This window comes from Schistocerca cancellata, chromosome 1, assembly GCF_023864275.1.
Source record: "Schistocerca cancellata isolate TAMUIC-IGC-003103 chromosome 1, iqSchCanc2.1, whole genome shotgun sequence".
In the NCBI taxonomy this organism is placed as follows: Eukaryota; Metazoa; Arthropoda; class Insecta; order Orthoptera; family Acrididae; genus Schistocerca; species Schistocerca cancellata.
The window spans coordinates 475,429,000-475,443,685 of record NC_064626.1 but is presented as its reverse complement, the minus strand read 5'-3'; the positions used below and the strand labels follow the sequence as shown (position 1 = coordinate 475,443,685).

At 40.6% G+C, this 14,686-nt stretch overlaps 1 protein-coding gene across 1 annotated transcript in view; it reads left to right on the top strand.

Moving 5' to 3' along the window:
* LOC126177206 (methionine aminopeptidase 1) overlaps nucleotides 1-14,686 on the top strand; it is a 139,342-nt gene that overhangs the window by 77,945 nt on the left and 46,711 nt on the right. Inside the window, exon 4 of the mRNA XM_049924438.1 lies at nucleotides 2,894-3,069. Within this exon, the coding sequence (XP_049780395.1) occupies nucleotides 2,894-3,069 (176 nt within the window). The remainder of the gene's footprint in view (nucleotides 1-2,893; nucleotides 3,070-14,686) is intronic.

The window sequence follows — 14,686 nt, the reverse complement described above, 5'->3', positions numbered from 1 at the left end:
TGACGATGATACAAACATTGCAATAAATAGCAAATCAAGTGTAGTCTTAGAAAGATCAGCCAATAAAATATTTGTGGACATTAATCACTGGTTCCTAGCCAATTCTTTGTCACTAAACTTTGAAAAAACACACTACATGCAGTTCAGAACTTGTAAGGGGTGTCCCAAGAGTATATGTCTAACATACGATGACAAGAAGATAGAAGAAGTGGACAGTGTTAAATTCTTGGGATTACAGCTTGATAATAAATTCAACTGGGAGGAGCACACCACAGAACTGCTGAAGCGTCTTAACAAATCTCTGTTTGCAATGCGAATTTTGTCAGACATAGGGGATATAAAAATGAAAAAGCTGGCATACTATGCTTACTTTCATTCCATAATGTCATATGGGATTATTTTTTGGGGTAATTCATCAAGCCAAGCTAAAGTTTTCCGGGCACAAAAACGTGCAGTAAGAATTATGTGGTGTGAACTCAAGAACATCCTGCAGAAGCCTGTTTAGGGAACTAGGGATACTAACTACAGCTTCCCAATATATTTATTCCTTAATGAAATTTGTCATTAAAAATATATCACTTTTTCAAACCAACAGCTCAATTCATGGAATCAGTACTAGAAATAAGAATAATCTTCACAAGGATTTAAAGTCACTTAGTCTTGTACAAAAAGGTGTGCATTATTCAGGAACACACATTTTCAATAACTTGCCAGCAGCCATAAAAAGCTTAACAACCAATGAAATTCAGTTTAAGAGAAGCCTAAAGGATTTGTTGGTGGCCAACTCCTTCTACTCCATTGATGAATTTCTTAGTAAAACCAACTGATTTGTATATAAGTACAACATAACTTCTGCACAATTTCAGTGCAGTAATGTGTTCACTGAAAATTTGTGTGTGTGTGTGTGTGTGTGTGTGTGTGTGTGTGTGTGTGTAAGTATAATCTAACTTCTGCACAATTTCAGTGCAGTAATGTGTTCGTTGTAAATAAGTATTTCAGTAGTTGTATTACATGTTTATTACGTTATAAATAAATAAAAAACTTTTTTATTTTAAATTCAGTGCATTAGTATTTGTAAAATGACTCTTAGTGTTCATTAAAAAATGACGATCATTCCACTTGGGACCTGTGGAATGGTACATTAGCTTATTTGTTTTAGTTGTAAATATTTGTCATGTATTGTTGTTTTTCTGACATGTTCCACATCCTGGAGGACCTCCTCACTACGGATCAATTGGAATGAAAGTAAATCTAATCTAATCTAATCTACATACAAGGAATTTAATGCCAATAAAGCCAGATTAACGTAATGTGAAATATACATACAAACTCACAATCGTTATATAATAATGTCATGTGTAATTTATCGGAGGTAGATAGTGTGATTGCAGGAAATATTTATTTATTTGCTTATTTCATCAAAAACTCCTAAAAAAAAAGCAGTGATATGTGGTGTTGTTATAGTTACCTTAAATGTAAGCTATGAGAACGATCAGGTCTTTATTTATATTTTTAATTTTACATTATCAGAATGTAACAAGATTAGTGTTGACATATTCATAATTGTTTACTGTCAAGGAAATTTACTGTGCTGTTCCTTTCTAATAAAAATGGAATACAAATGCTTGGCTCTTCACGAAATACTAGCCTGATGGAATCTGCTAATAAATTTACTATCTATCTGATGCTCCCAGTTGTACATAGTGCATCAGGAATTTCTACCAAGCATTTTTCTTTTTATTTGGACTTTTGTTCTGTGGATCTGTTGGAGACCACAAGCACCTGTGATCTCTCTCTTTAATCTGCAGCATTATGTTCTTCATGTCATTCCATTTCTCATGCAACTCACATTAAAGAACAAAATTGGTTTTTGCACAAAACAGCTGATGAATGCTCTCTGTGCAGACTTCATTTACTGACTTACACAAAGACCAATGGCCAGCATAACGCAAGTTAGTACTGTGAATGTGATCTGAACATGACCGAATGTTTTTTGCTCACATATGTCTACTGTTTATACTGAGAGAATACTCAGTTGATTTTGTTCATTCTGGTGCAACCAGAGCTTTAGAGTGCAGCACATGTTAACTGAAAGACATTGAACTGGTTTCTGTGGTTTCCCAAGTGCCCTGCTGAACTGGCTGAAGAAGAAAACTGTAGTGTTATGTTTGCCCTCTTCATGTTCTTACCTTGGCATAGAGGAGATGGTGGGCAAGGATCAGTCAGAAATTGAGCAGCTAGATACAGGAACAGTAAACAGAAAGCTTTTTAAGTGACAAGTTGATTGTGTCATCCTCCTCCTCCTCCTCCTCCTTTAACTCACACACCTTATAATTAAAATTAAAAATAAGTCCCTTTCCCAAAACAAACAACTTGTTTGTAGGTGCACTGTTCTCTACATCGGCAGCTGGGTCAATCAGTGTTCAGTACTTGTTTCATACTGATTACAGGAAATACCATTTTTATCTCAGTGCAAATTATGTTCTAAAAAAGAAGGGCAGCCCTCTTGTTGGTTGGGAGTCTAGCATAAAAATATCAGTGACAACTATGTGGCAGTTTCTAAAAATTGAGGGAGCATCCGCATTATTCCATAAGATAAGATTTAAATATATTTTGTAAATCTGATGTGTTGCATTACTAATGAGTGACCAGACCATAAATATGCCTGTTTCCTCAAGCTAGCTATTTCAGCTATTTATATAACTTTGTATTGCATTTCTGTTAAATGTTCCCCCTCCCCCTGTTCTTTGTCTGAAGAAAAGCTTTGTTACCTTTGCGTTTTGTTTATCGCAACATTTTCCCAAATGTTATAAAGCTAAGGTTTAGAAACTTGTGTGCACTATTCAGTGGAAAGGAAAATGCAATTAGAAAGTGAAAATATGTAATTTTTCAGGTCGTCTGAGGCCTTATCCCCAAGGTCCAAAGCGCATAGTGCCACTTCATATACCACGACCTGATTACGCAGATCATCCTGAAGGAGTTCCACTGTCTGAACAAGCTGTTCGCAGTAGTGCCCAGATACGCTGTCTGACAGATGATGAAGTAGAAGGAATGCGCTTAGCATGTAAAGTAAGAATCTATTACAAAGTAAATTACTTGTGCCCTTATTTTAAATCCATGGTATGTTTTTATATTTATATATATATATATATATAAATATATATATATATATTTTATATATACAGGGCTATTCAAAAAGAAGGAACAGATTTTAAACATTTGTATCTTCCAAATTACAAAAGGTAGCACCATAATTCCAAAGTTCCCGGACAAAAAAAAACTTTGAAATTGGAACGGTCCAGGTAGATGTTACAATCACGGCTGCATTCGTGCTGATGCTTTCTTCTTGGAGAAGACTGTTACAGGACTAGTCTTTTTAGACATGCTTCAAAGCTAATTATTTCCTCAACTTGAAGATGATTCAGATGACTTCATCTTCATGCAAGATGGTGCCCCTCTTAATTTCTCTAACCACGCCCGATGTTACCTGTGTGACAACATTCCAGTATGTTCGATTGAAAGAGGAGGAGGAGTAGAAGATGAACTTTATCGCTGGTGGCCTCGCAGTTCTCCAGACCTCACAGTGACTTATATCTGTGGGTTTACGTAAAAGACCGCGTTTTTATCCCCCCCCCCCTCCCCCCCTCTATGCCTGACAGTCTTGAAAGTATGCGACATCACATTGTTGAAGCTATGAATCTATGAATTTGATAATGAGAGACTAGCTGCTTCACATATAGCAGGAAATGGAGCCACCGTTTTGATACTTGCCATGTAACACTGGTGATCACATTCTCTTTCCAGGAATGTTGGGATTGTGTTACTAGCTTTTGCAGTTTGTAAGCAATAAATGTTTGAAATCTGTTCCTTCTTTTTGAATAGCTCTGTACTTATAACAGGTAGCAATGACAATATTATGAAAAGGATAGTTGCTACTCACCATATAGTGGAGATGGTGAGTCACAGACTGGCACAATGAAAAGGCAGTCAGATAAAGCTTTTGAACAAAAACACACACACACACACACACACACACACACACACACACACACAAGTAACTAACTATCCTCTTGTGAATCATCTAAGTTTTGATGCATATGCTCTGGAACATTTGTACTCCTGAGTTTAACAAAATAAAACATTCGTGAATTTCAAACCAGTTGCACATGGATGATAGATACACTGACCTACACGACACTTACTGGGGGTGGCTCAATCAGAATGAAATGTTGCTAAATCGGAAAATTACATTGCTATACAGCAATAGTCAGAATTTGGAGCAGCTATGCTCAAGTCAAAAGTGAAATAAAATGTTCTAGCTTTTGCCACGTCTGACCACCTGGGAACTTCATCAGACTGATTTAGTGTGAAGAAATTAAACACCGAAAGACAACACATTTATTGTGTTGTTGGAGTGCACATGGGTCATGAATCATTTTCTGTCTCCCCCTCCTTTTTTCCGAACCATGTATTCATTTAATTATTTATGCGTGTTGTTACTGTCTCAGATCACTAAGTCCAAACAAGAGGTATGTAAATACACCTGCTGTACACCATAAGCTGCATGTAAAAATATGTAACTGCCAGACCAGTATTGAGGCATACAGTGTAGCCTGCCCTAAATGAAATATATTGTGTACATTATATAAAGTGGTTTTGTGTGAGTGTGCTTGTGTGAAAACTTTGATGTTAAAATCACAAAATTGGTGTGGGTCTTTGTGGTACACAAACTGTACAGAAACCCGCCTGCAGTTATTATTCAGAGGATTTGAAAGGAAAGCAGTAGTTACAGGAAAGAGTGAGAGGCAGAGTTGTTCCTATCCCTGATGTTTCATTCTGTACCTTAAGCAAGCAATGAAGGAAACTAAAAAGAAATTTTGATAGGAATTAAGGATTAAAGTAAAGGGAGAAGAAATAAAAACTTTAAATTTTGCTGATGACAGAATTATGAGAGTTGGCAAAGAACTTAAAAAAGCAGTGGAACACAATAAATACCATACGCAAGTGCACTTGACAAACCTACTACTAAAAATACAGTATAAAAGACTCAATTAATGACAAATCCGGGATAGGCCCGGCAATATTGCACGTGAGTGCTAGTAGCCAAAAAAAGGTTGACAGATACCAAGGTCTGACATCATCTTAGGGCTAACTGGCACAACAAATACATAAGAGTAAAAGAACAAGCAAATGCCAATGCCCAAGAACTTAAATAGGATTAAGTACATACGAGGCTAAAATAAATTGCTAGCACCTTGGACATCGTCTTAGGCTTAATTGACACTACAAAGAAATAAAGGTAAAAGAACAGACAAATGACAATGCCCAGCAATTTAAATAAAAATAAGTAAGCACAAGGCTAAAAGCAATTGCTACCAACTTAACAAGCACACATAAAAATATCAGACTGCTGCCACATCACAAACGGAACAGTCCCCAGTAAGCCAGAAAACAAATAACACACACTCCAGCAACCGAGCCAACCTGACCACAGTAATTTCAACTCAGAATCAGGGCACATGAGCACACTGGGTCCATGCAAAACACGCACTGCCAAATAATTCCCACCAACAGATACGGCTGTCCCCCGGGCGGGAAAACAGGGTGCACACCAGCAGAAAGCTCGACACTCAGACTATGGGCCAAAACGGAATCAAGCAGAAAATATAAACAGCTGAAGTAAGATGAAACGAACCCCGCCACGCAGACCGGACAGAGCAAACACACAGCAAGCCTGCCCTGCAGTCCTTACAACTTCTGGGTGCGGAAACCCAAACGATATCGTGGCACCCTTTTCAGAGGCTGAGAACCTCGAGCGATCGCGTGCGGGATCCATCAGTTGTCCACTACACAACATCATCAACACACCACACTGTCCAATGCCCAAATCAACGAAACCACACCTCCGTGCCGGGGCAGAAGGCAAAATACCACCAGCTCGGTGCGATACAAGTCTCTATCGATAGTGCCTGATACCCAACGCGCCAGAAAAATGGCACAATCTCCCTCCCCCCAAAGGCCAAATTCGGGGGGGGAAACACTATTGAGTATAAGACAGGCATTTAAGCTGACTGAGGTGCACTCTGGAAATACATCCGGAAGAGAGATCTCTTACCTAAAAGGTAACAGGTCCCAAGATTTTAACAATGCGACAGGGCCCCCGAAACCGCGGTGTAAATTTCCCTCCCAAACAGTGTCCACCAGTCTCAGAAATCGTACGGACAAAAACTAAATCACCAATCTTAGCATTAAATGGCCGTCTTCTCTTATTATACCTGTCGGTCTCTCTCTGGTGGGCCCCGAAGATGTTTCTCCTCGCTCTCTCCCAATTTTCCCGGAGAATCGCAGGAGTAAATTGCTCCAGAAGAATATCATTGATGGTCCAGAGATTAGAGAGTGGCGAATTGACCTGATACACAAACGTCAACTTGTTGGGACAAGAGTCAGTGGATTCGTGCCTGGCGGAATTGAACGCCTGATTGAGCCAACCTAAGGTGGTATCCATCTTAGAAGGGGCCCGAGCGTGATAAATACAAAGAGCCGCCTTCAAATTGCGGTTAACTCTTTCTGCAAATGAAGTACGGGGATAATAAGGGGTGGTGGTAATATGCCTAATACCTTGAAGTGGCGAGACAAAAAGGCCGGCGCATTATCGAAAATCAAACTCTTCAGGGGTCCAAACCAGGCGAAAATCTGGATTGGCTGCTGAACGGTGACAGAGGCATTAATTCCATTGGTAGGCCTCAACCAGAGAATGTGAGAGAAGGCATCAACGGCCACAAAGATGTACTTGTTTCCTCTCTTGGTACGCAGCAAAGGTCCGACATAATCAATGTATATACGATCCAAAGGATACTGCTCGCGAGTAGACTGTAGGAGATCTTTCCAAGCCCCGGAGTCGGGTTCAGCCTTTTCACAATCATAATAATTGTTGACGTAAGAACGAACATCGCGATACATACCCTTCCAGAAAAATTTCTTGCGGACCTTCACTAAGGTTTTAGAAAAACCAAGATGAGCATCCAGGCCAGAGTTATGAAAATAGTGCAAGACAATCAAAATGAGTCTACTAGGAAGACAAATTTTCCAATCTGCTCCAGGAGCACATTTTTTACAAAGAACCTGCTGATGCGAGGAAAAGCCAGACACCCCCTCTCCAATCTGGAGAAGAGTATAAATATCACTCCACTTAAAATCCTGTTTCTGTTCTTTAGGTAAATCACAAAATAGATCTGGCACTTCACTCAGTATGGTAATCGAAATGCTGACAACCTAATAGCCCATCTAGCAAAATGACCTGTTTTAGGGGGACGAGCCAAGACCCAGCTCAAAGCCTGGTTATCAGTTTCCAAAATGAATTCTCGATGTTAGAGGAAAAAGGCAAATTTCTCAATGGCAAACAGAACAGCCAGAGCTTCACATTCGTACACAGAGTATTTACTTTAGTATCAGTAAGATGATGATAGGCGTAGGCTACAGGACGCCTCTCACCGTTTTCCTCCTGCAACAAGACAGCCACTATTCCCGCATGAGAAGCATCAGTCTGAACCATAAAGGGGAGATTGAAATCTGGGATCGCTAATACGGGGGGATTGCTAATAGCGGCCTTAAGAGCCAAAAAGGCTTGTTGCTGCTGTTCCCCCCAAACGAATGGCACGTTCTTTTTTCTTAAATAATTAAGAGGAGCAGCCAACTGAGCAAAGTTAGGGACATGCTTACGAAAAAAAATTAACCATGCCGACAAAACGAGCTACTCTGCGTTGATCGTGGGGCAGAGGAAATTCCCTAATGGCTCTGGTTCGCTCCTGATCAATGCCAACACCTTTGGCTGAAACAATATGCCCTAAAAACGAAATCCTATCTCTACATAGGGTCATCTTGATGGGGCTGACCGTTAACCCGGCGTCTTTAAGCCTTTGAAAGACTTGTTTAAGATGGTGAAGGTGTTCAGGAAAGGATTTACTAAAGGCAACAACATCGTCTAAATAATTGTACACACATTTAAACTTTAAGTCGTGTAGTACATTATCGAGCAAGCGTGAATGCACAGCTGCACCGGTCAAGAGACCAAAAGGGACCCGGTTGAATTCGAATAGGTTCCAGTCCGTACAAAATGCTGTTACTCGCTTCGATGATTCAGCGAGAAGAATTTGGTAATATGCTTGGTTAAGATCCAATACCGAGAAAATGGTAGCCCCCTAGAACCAGCAAAAACAGTTATGTAAATCGGGTAAAGGAACGGACTCCAAAATTACTTTTTTATTAAGTTCATGATAATCTACCACCGGCCTAAAGTCCTTTTGCCCATCTTTCGGTACTAAAAACATCGGGGCAGCATAAGGCGAAGTAGAAGGGCGAATGACTCCCTGTTATAACATCTTTTCAATCTTTTGCTGAAGAATGCCCATTTTTGGTGGAGAAAGGCGGTAAGGTGCCCGACGGATGGGGACGTTATCAGTTAACTGTATTTCATACTGAATCAGGGCAGTCATACCCAAGCGTTGAGTAATTGCCTCAGGAAGCTTCTCAATTAAGTGCTTAAGTTGGCTAGCAGACACCTGCTCAAGGTGATCCAGATCAATACCTGCCTCATCTTGTATAACACAAAGGGTTTTGGTTGGATTCTCGCGATTACAGGAACACAAGGCAATAGAAGTGCTAGGACTGAATTTAAAATAAAAAGTGTTCCCAGAGAAATCAAAGACCAAACCCGTACATTGAATGAAATCACAACTCAAAATAACTGGGGTGCTTAATTTTTCAGCAATCAAGAAAGGGGCCAGCCATGAAAAATCTTGTATAGAGACCTTTGCCTTCACCAAACTGAAGATAGGTAACCATTGCCCATCCGCGAGCCGACATCTACCTTCATAAGTTTTGGGCAAAGTAAAACACCACAAACGTCTAAATTCATGATACCAACATCTATCAACGACCGACATCGCGCACCTGGAATCCAAGAGAGCACATAGAGGCTTTTGCCCAATAGCAAGGCATAAATATGGTACTGAGCACCTTTTAAGGTAGGAAATGGCTCTTCAATTAACGGGCCAGTTCCTAACGCGCTTCCTTTTCCTCCCTATAACCTGGCGTCATTGAGAAACACGAGGTTTCCGTTGTACCGGGCACTGAGCTACCAAATGTTCGGAAGAAGCACAACGATAACAACGCCGCTCCCTCGGCTTCTCAACATGCTCAGACGAGCTCTGTGGAGTGTGCAAGGGAGTGATATGGGAGATAAGATTATTCTGATCCCGTTGTGATTCTGCAAAAGCTAACTCTTGTTCCGTAGAAATCAGCACTTTAAACTGCCCGTATGAAGTTGTACGCTCGGCCCACACAAAGGATACCCTATCCTTGTGCCTCATACCATCAAGTAACATAGCAACTCCCTCCTATTCTGGAATATCAACGTCCAAGGCTAGCCTAGCTACGTTAACTCTTTCAAAATATTGAGCTAAGATTTCTTCCGTGCCCTGCACCGTCCAGAAATAATCAGACAATAACTGGTTGCGCATGCGTGCCGGGAGAAACTCAGTGCGAATACGTCTCCTCAATGCCACCAACGATCCCCCATTTTGCAGATACTCAGCCAAGACGGAAGTTAAATTACCCTTAGTTAACGGGTAAAGCACCACTAGGGTCAAGGAATGTGAAATCTGTAAAGTGTCAGCATGATCTTGCAACTCAACCAGCAGCCAAAGCAGATATTTAAGCTGCTGCAATGAATCAACATCTAAACATTGAATCCTCTGAACTAACAAGGCTAGCAGCGGATGCGGTAAATGGGCAAAACTACTATCGAAGGAAGCTGTCCGATCTCCGACCAAGGAAGCAAAACTCGACACATCCACTGCTTCTTGAATACTATCCGCGGACTGATTCTCGATCAAAGATACTGATAACAAGCGCGTCTGCAATGACTGGAACGACGTCAATAGGTCTTCAATTTGCTTCTTACCCTCACCAGATTGACCCAACGAGAGAAGATCTATAAGAAACTGCCTATAATGCAAAAGGTGTGCCTGAATACGAGCTACCTGTGTCTGAGTGGGTGTCTCTCCCGTAAACAAATCCAGAACCAGATCTAATTGCTGAAGATTATGTGCTACGCTTGCCAAGGACTCGCCCCATGCCGGAAAATTGTCCCCCATTCGGATCTCCAGGCGGGGACTACTGTAGAGCACGTCGTTATCAGGAGAAAGAAAACTGGCATTCTACGGATCGGAGCGTGGAATGTCAGATCCCTTAATCAGGCAGGTAGATTAGAAATTTAAAAAGGGAAATGGATAGGTTAGATATAGTGGGAATTAGCGAAGTTCGGTGGCAGGAGGAACCTGACTTTTGGTCAGGTCAATACAGGATTATAAATACAAAATCAAATAGGGGTAATGCAGGAGTAGGTTCAATAATGAATAAAAAAAATAGGAGTGCGGGTAAGCTACTACAAAGAGCGTAGTGAACGCCTTATTGTGGCCAAGATACATGAAGCCCACACCTACTACAGTAGTACATATGCCAACTAGCTCTGCAGATGATGAAGAAATTGAAGAAATGTATGATGAGATAAAAGAAATTATTCAGATAGTGAAGAGAGACGAAAATTTTATAGTCATGGGTGACTGGAATTCGATAATAGGAAAACGAAGAGAAGGAAACATAGTATGTGAATATGTACTGGGGGTAAGAAATGAACAAGGAAGCCGCCTGGTAGAATTTTGCACAGAGCATAACTTAATCATAGCAAACACTTGGTTCAAGAATCATAAAAGAAGGTTCTATACACGGAAGAAGCCGGGAGATACTGACAGGTTTCAAATAGATTATATAATGGTAAGGCAGAGCTTTAGGAACCAGGTTTTAAATAGTAATACATTTCCACGGGTAGATGTGGACTCTGACCACAATCTATTGGTTATGAACTGTAGATTAAAACTAAAGACACTGCAAAAAGGTGGGAATTTAAGAAGTTGGGACCTGGATAAACTGACTAAACCAGAGGTTGCACAGAGTTTCAGGGAAAGCATTAGGGAACAATTGACAAGAATGGGGGAAAGAAATACAGTAGAAGAAGAATGGGTAGCTTTGAGAGATGACGTAGTGAAGGCAGCAGAGGATCTAGTAGGTAAAAAGACAAGGGCTAGTAGAAATCCTTGGGTAACAGAAGAAATATTGAATTTAATTGATGAAAGGAGAAAATATAAAAATGCATTTAGTGAAGCAGGCAAAAAGGAATACAAACGTCTCAAAAATGAGATCGACAGGAAGTATAAAATGGCTAAGCAGGGATGGCTAGAGGACAAATGTAAGGGTGTAGAGGCTTATCTCGCTGGGGGTAAGATAGATACTGCCTACAGGAAAATTAAAGAGTCCTTTGGAGAAAAGAGAACCACTTGTATGAATATCAAGAGCTCAGATGCAAACCCAGTTCTAAGCGAAGAAGGGAAAGCAGAAAGGTGGAAGGAGTATATGGAGTGTCTATACAAGAGCGATGTACTTGAGGACAATATTATGAAAATGGAAGAGGATGTAGATGAAGATGATATGGGAGATACGATACTGCGTGAAGAGTTTGACAGAGCACTGAAAGACGTAAGTCGAAACAAGGCCCTGGGTGTAGAGAGCATTCCATTAGAACTACTGATAGCCTTGGGAGAGCCAGTCCTGACAAAACTCTACCATAAGTCACGGCTGGCAAAATACTAACAGATGAATGGAAAAACTGGCAGAAGCCAACCTCGGGGAAGATCAGTTTGGATTCTGTAGAAATGTTGGAACACGTGAGGCAATACTGACCCTACGACTTACCTTAGAAAATAGATTAAGGAAAGTCAAACCTACATTTCTAGCATTTGTAGACTTAGAGAAAGCTTTTGACAATCTTGACTGGAATACTCTTTCAAATTCTGAAGGTGGCAGGGGTAAAATACAGGGAGCAAAAGGCTATTTACAATTTTTACAGAAACCAGATAGCAGTTATAAGGGTCGAGGAGCACGAAAGGGAAGCAGTGGTTGGGAAGGGAGTGAGGCAGGGTTGTAGGCTATCCTAGATGTTATTCAATCTGTATATTGAGCAAGCAATAAAGGAAACAAAAGAAAAGTTCGGAGTAGGTATTAAAATCCATGGAGAAGAAATAAAAACTTTGAGGTTCGCCGATGACATTGTAATTCTGTCAGAGACAGCAAAGGACTTAGAAGAACAGGTGAACAGAATGGACAGTGTCTTGAAAGGAGGGTATAAGATGAACATCAACAAAAGCGAAACGAGGATAATGGAATGTAGTCGAATTAAGTCTGGTGATGCTGAGGGAATTAGATTAGGAAATGAGACACTTGAAGTAGTAAAAGAGTTTTGCTATTTGGGGAGCAAAATAACTGATGATGGTCGAAGTAGAGAGAATATAAAATGTAGACTGGCAGTGGCAAGGAAAGCATTTCTGCCAAAGAGAAATTTGTTAACATTGAGTATAGATTTAAGTGTCAGAAAGTCGTTTCTGAGAGTATTTGTGTGGTTAGAAGGATGTAGGCTGCAGTACGTACTGGGAGATGAAGCAGCTTGCACAGGATAGAGTAGCATGGAGAGCTGCATCAAACCAGTCTTTGGACTGAAGACGGTATCAGCAATAGCAAAAGTAGCAACAGAAACAACATTACTGTATCCTTCATACAACTGAGAAATATTTGTTATACCTCTTTTATTAATTGAGTCCTGTAGTACTTCTTTGGTAGGGATACTGTCTGTGGCCATGTACATTTTTTTTTATGTGTAAGAACAGGTCTTCTACGAAAGACCATGAGAATATAATGCCTTAGAAAGCACAGTTGTATTGTAACAATCTTTATTTTGGTGCTAATATTCTATCCTTTTTGTACACTCTCGGAAATATTAGCAGGCTCTGTCAACAGATATCACAGCAGTGTTGAGTGAATATTACTGACAAAATGTGCAGGAGTGATGGTAGAATTGATAAAGGTGAAACCTAGGTTAATGATAAACTGAATAATTTGAGCACAGCAAAGCGAGTACCAGCACATGTAGGTGCAACATTTGTCACTACAGAATAAAAAGGCAAGGACAACAGTAACCACCAACTTGCTGCAGCTCTTTAAATGGAAGGAGAGCATTTCAGAGCAAACATGCATGAAGGTTGAATGTCAGTTGAAAAGGGATTTACTCAAGTGCAAGTGTCTCCCGCAAGGATGAAACACATTTGCACCCTGTAATGAGAAATTATTTGCTGCCCCCCACACTAGGATGCTATTTAGCTTTGTGAATGCTTTACCGCACTACCTAGGTTGAGAAGATATATAAATTGCACTTGAGTTCAATATTTGTGATCAATATCAAAGAAAAGGATTAGGTATGTCAGTTGCTAAAATGAAATTTGAATGTATTATTACTTTTTTCACAAAACTTTTCCTGAAACAGTTTACTGTCTTAAAATTGCACACTATTATATTTTGGCCATTATGTTAATGATTACCAGGGTCATTTTTCAGGGTGTTAGTTATTGCTTTAAGACCAAAGGAATGTTGGCTGGCAGATTTGTACTAGTGTTTTAGTAGTAATTATTATCAGGGGGTGCATGGCAGTATGTTGACACTGCGAGGCTCGGTTGCATTCATGATGGCAGCAGCCATATTGGCAGTGACAGAGTTGAACTAGGCAAGGTTTGTAATGATAGTGACTTGATTGCTATTCCTAGTGATCAGAACCAGTCTTGAGTGACCTTGCAGCAGACATGCCTCTCATCAGGCATTACAGGCATTGCAGTAAGGTGTTGTATAGTAGTATCTGACTACTGTCACCATCACCAATCTACAGACTTCATTCTGGGCATTTTTCTTACATTTTATTGGTCAGCTGGGTTGCTTTATCTCGCCTATCAAACGTTTTTGTTTGTTTGCTTGCTTGCCTGCTTGTTTTATGAATGTCATCTTTTTACAGTACTAAGTTTCTTGTGCCTTCAGGGGCTCAGCATTAGTTCGCTGGGAATGGGCTTGGTGACCCCGGGCTAAGTGCCATCAGTCCTCTTGTCACTGTTAGTTATGGGCATGCTTCACTAGCCACCATGTGGTATGGCAGTGGAAAGTTGTGTGTCTCAGGGAACAGGGATCTTTGCTTGACTGCCCAGATCACGAGGAAGGAATAAACCTCTCTAAAAAGTCTTCCGTGTGCTGATGGAATGCATGGCTGTTGGGGTGGAGCAGTTGTTTGCGGTCAACCTCGGGGAAACCTGTCTGAACTCAGTTGTAGAAGGCTTACTCAGGCATATGGGGCTCTGTCTGAGTGGACCCTTATTTCCCTAGCTGCTCATGGGACTGAAATGGATCCTCCGAAATTTCCTTTTCCTCCTCGCAGCGGAAAGGGTGGGTCGCTGGAAGGTACTGACAACCAGTCGAATAAGAGGGCTCTAGTAACCAGTCCTCTTGATTCAGTCAGTGGTAGCAGAATGCATACTGTTTCACAGAATGTGTTTCATATAGTTAAAAGAAAAGAGCATAGTTTTTTAGAAAGCGTTGCTGGAACCATAAAATCTCTTTAAGTGCCTGAACAGTGGGATTCTTAGTTGAAACGTCTAGCTCCCAACAATCAAGAACCTTCAGAAAGCTCAATGCCTTGGAGAGAATTACACAAAACCTTGAACTACAGCACAGGTGTTGTGATTTGCAGGGATTTTGTTGA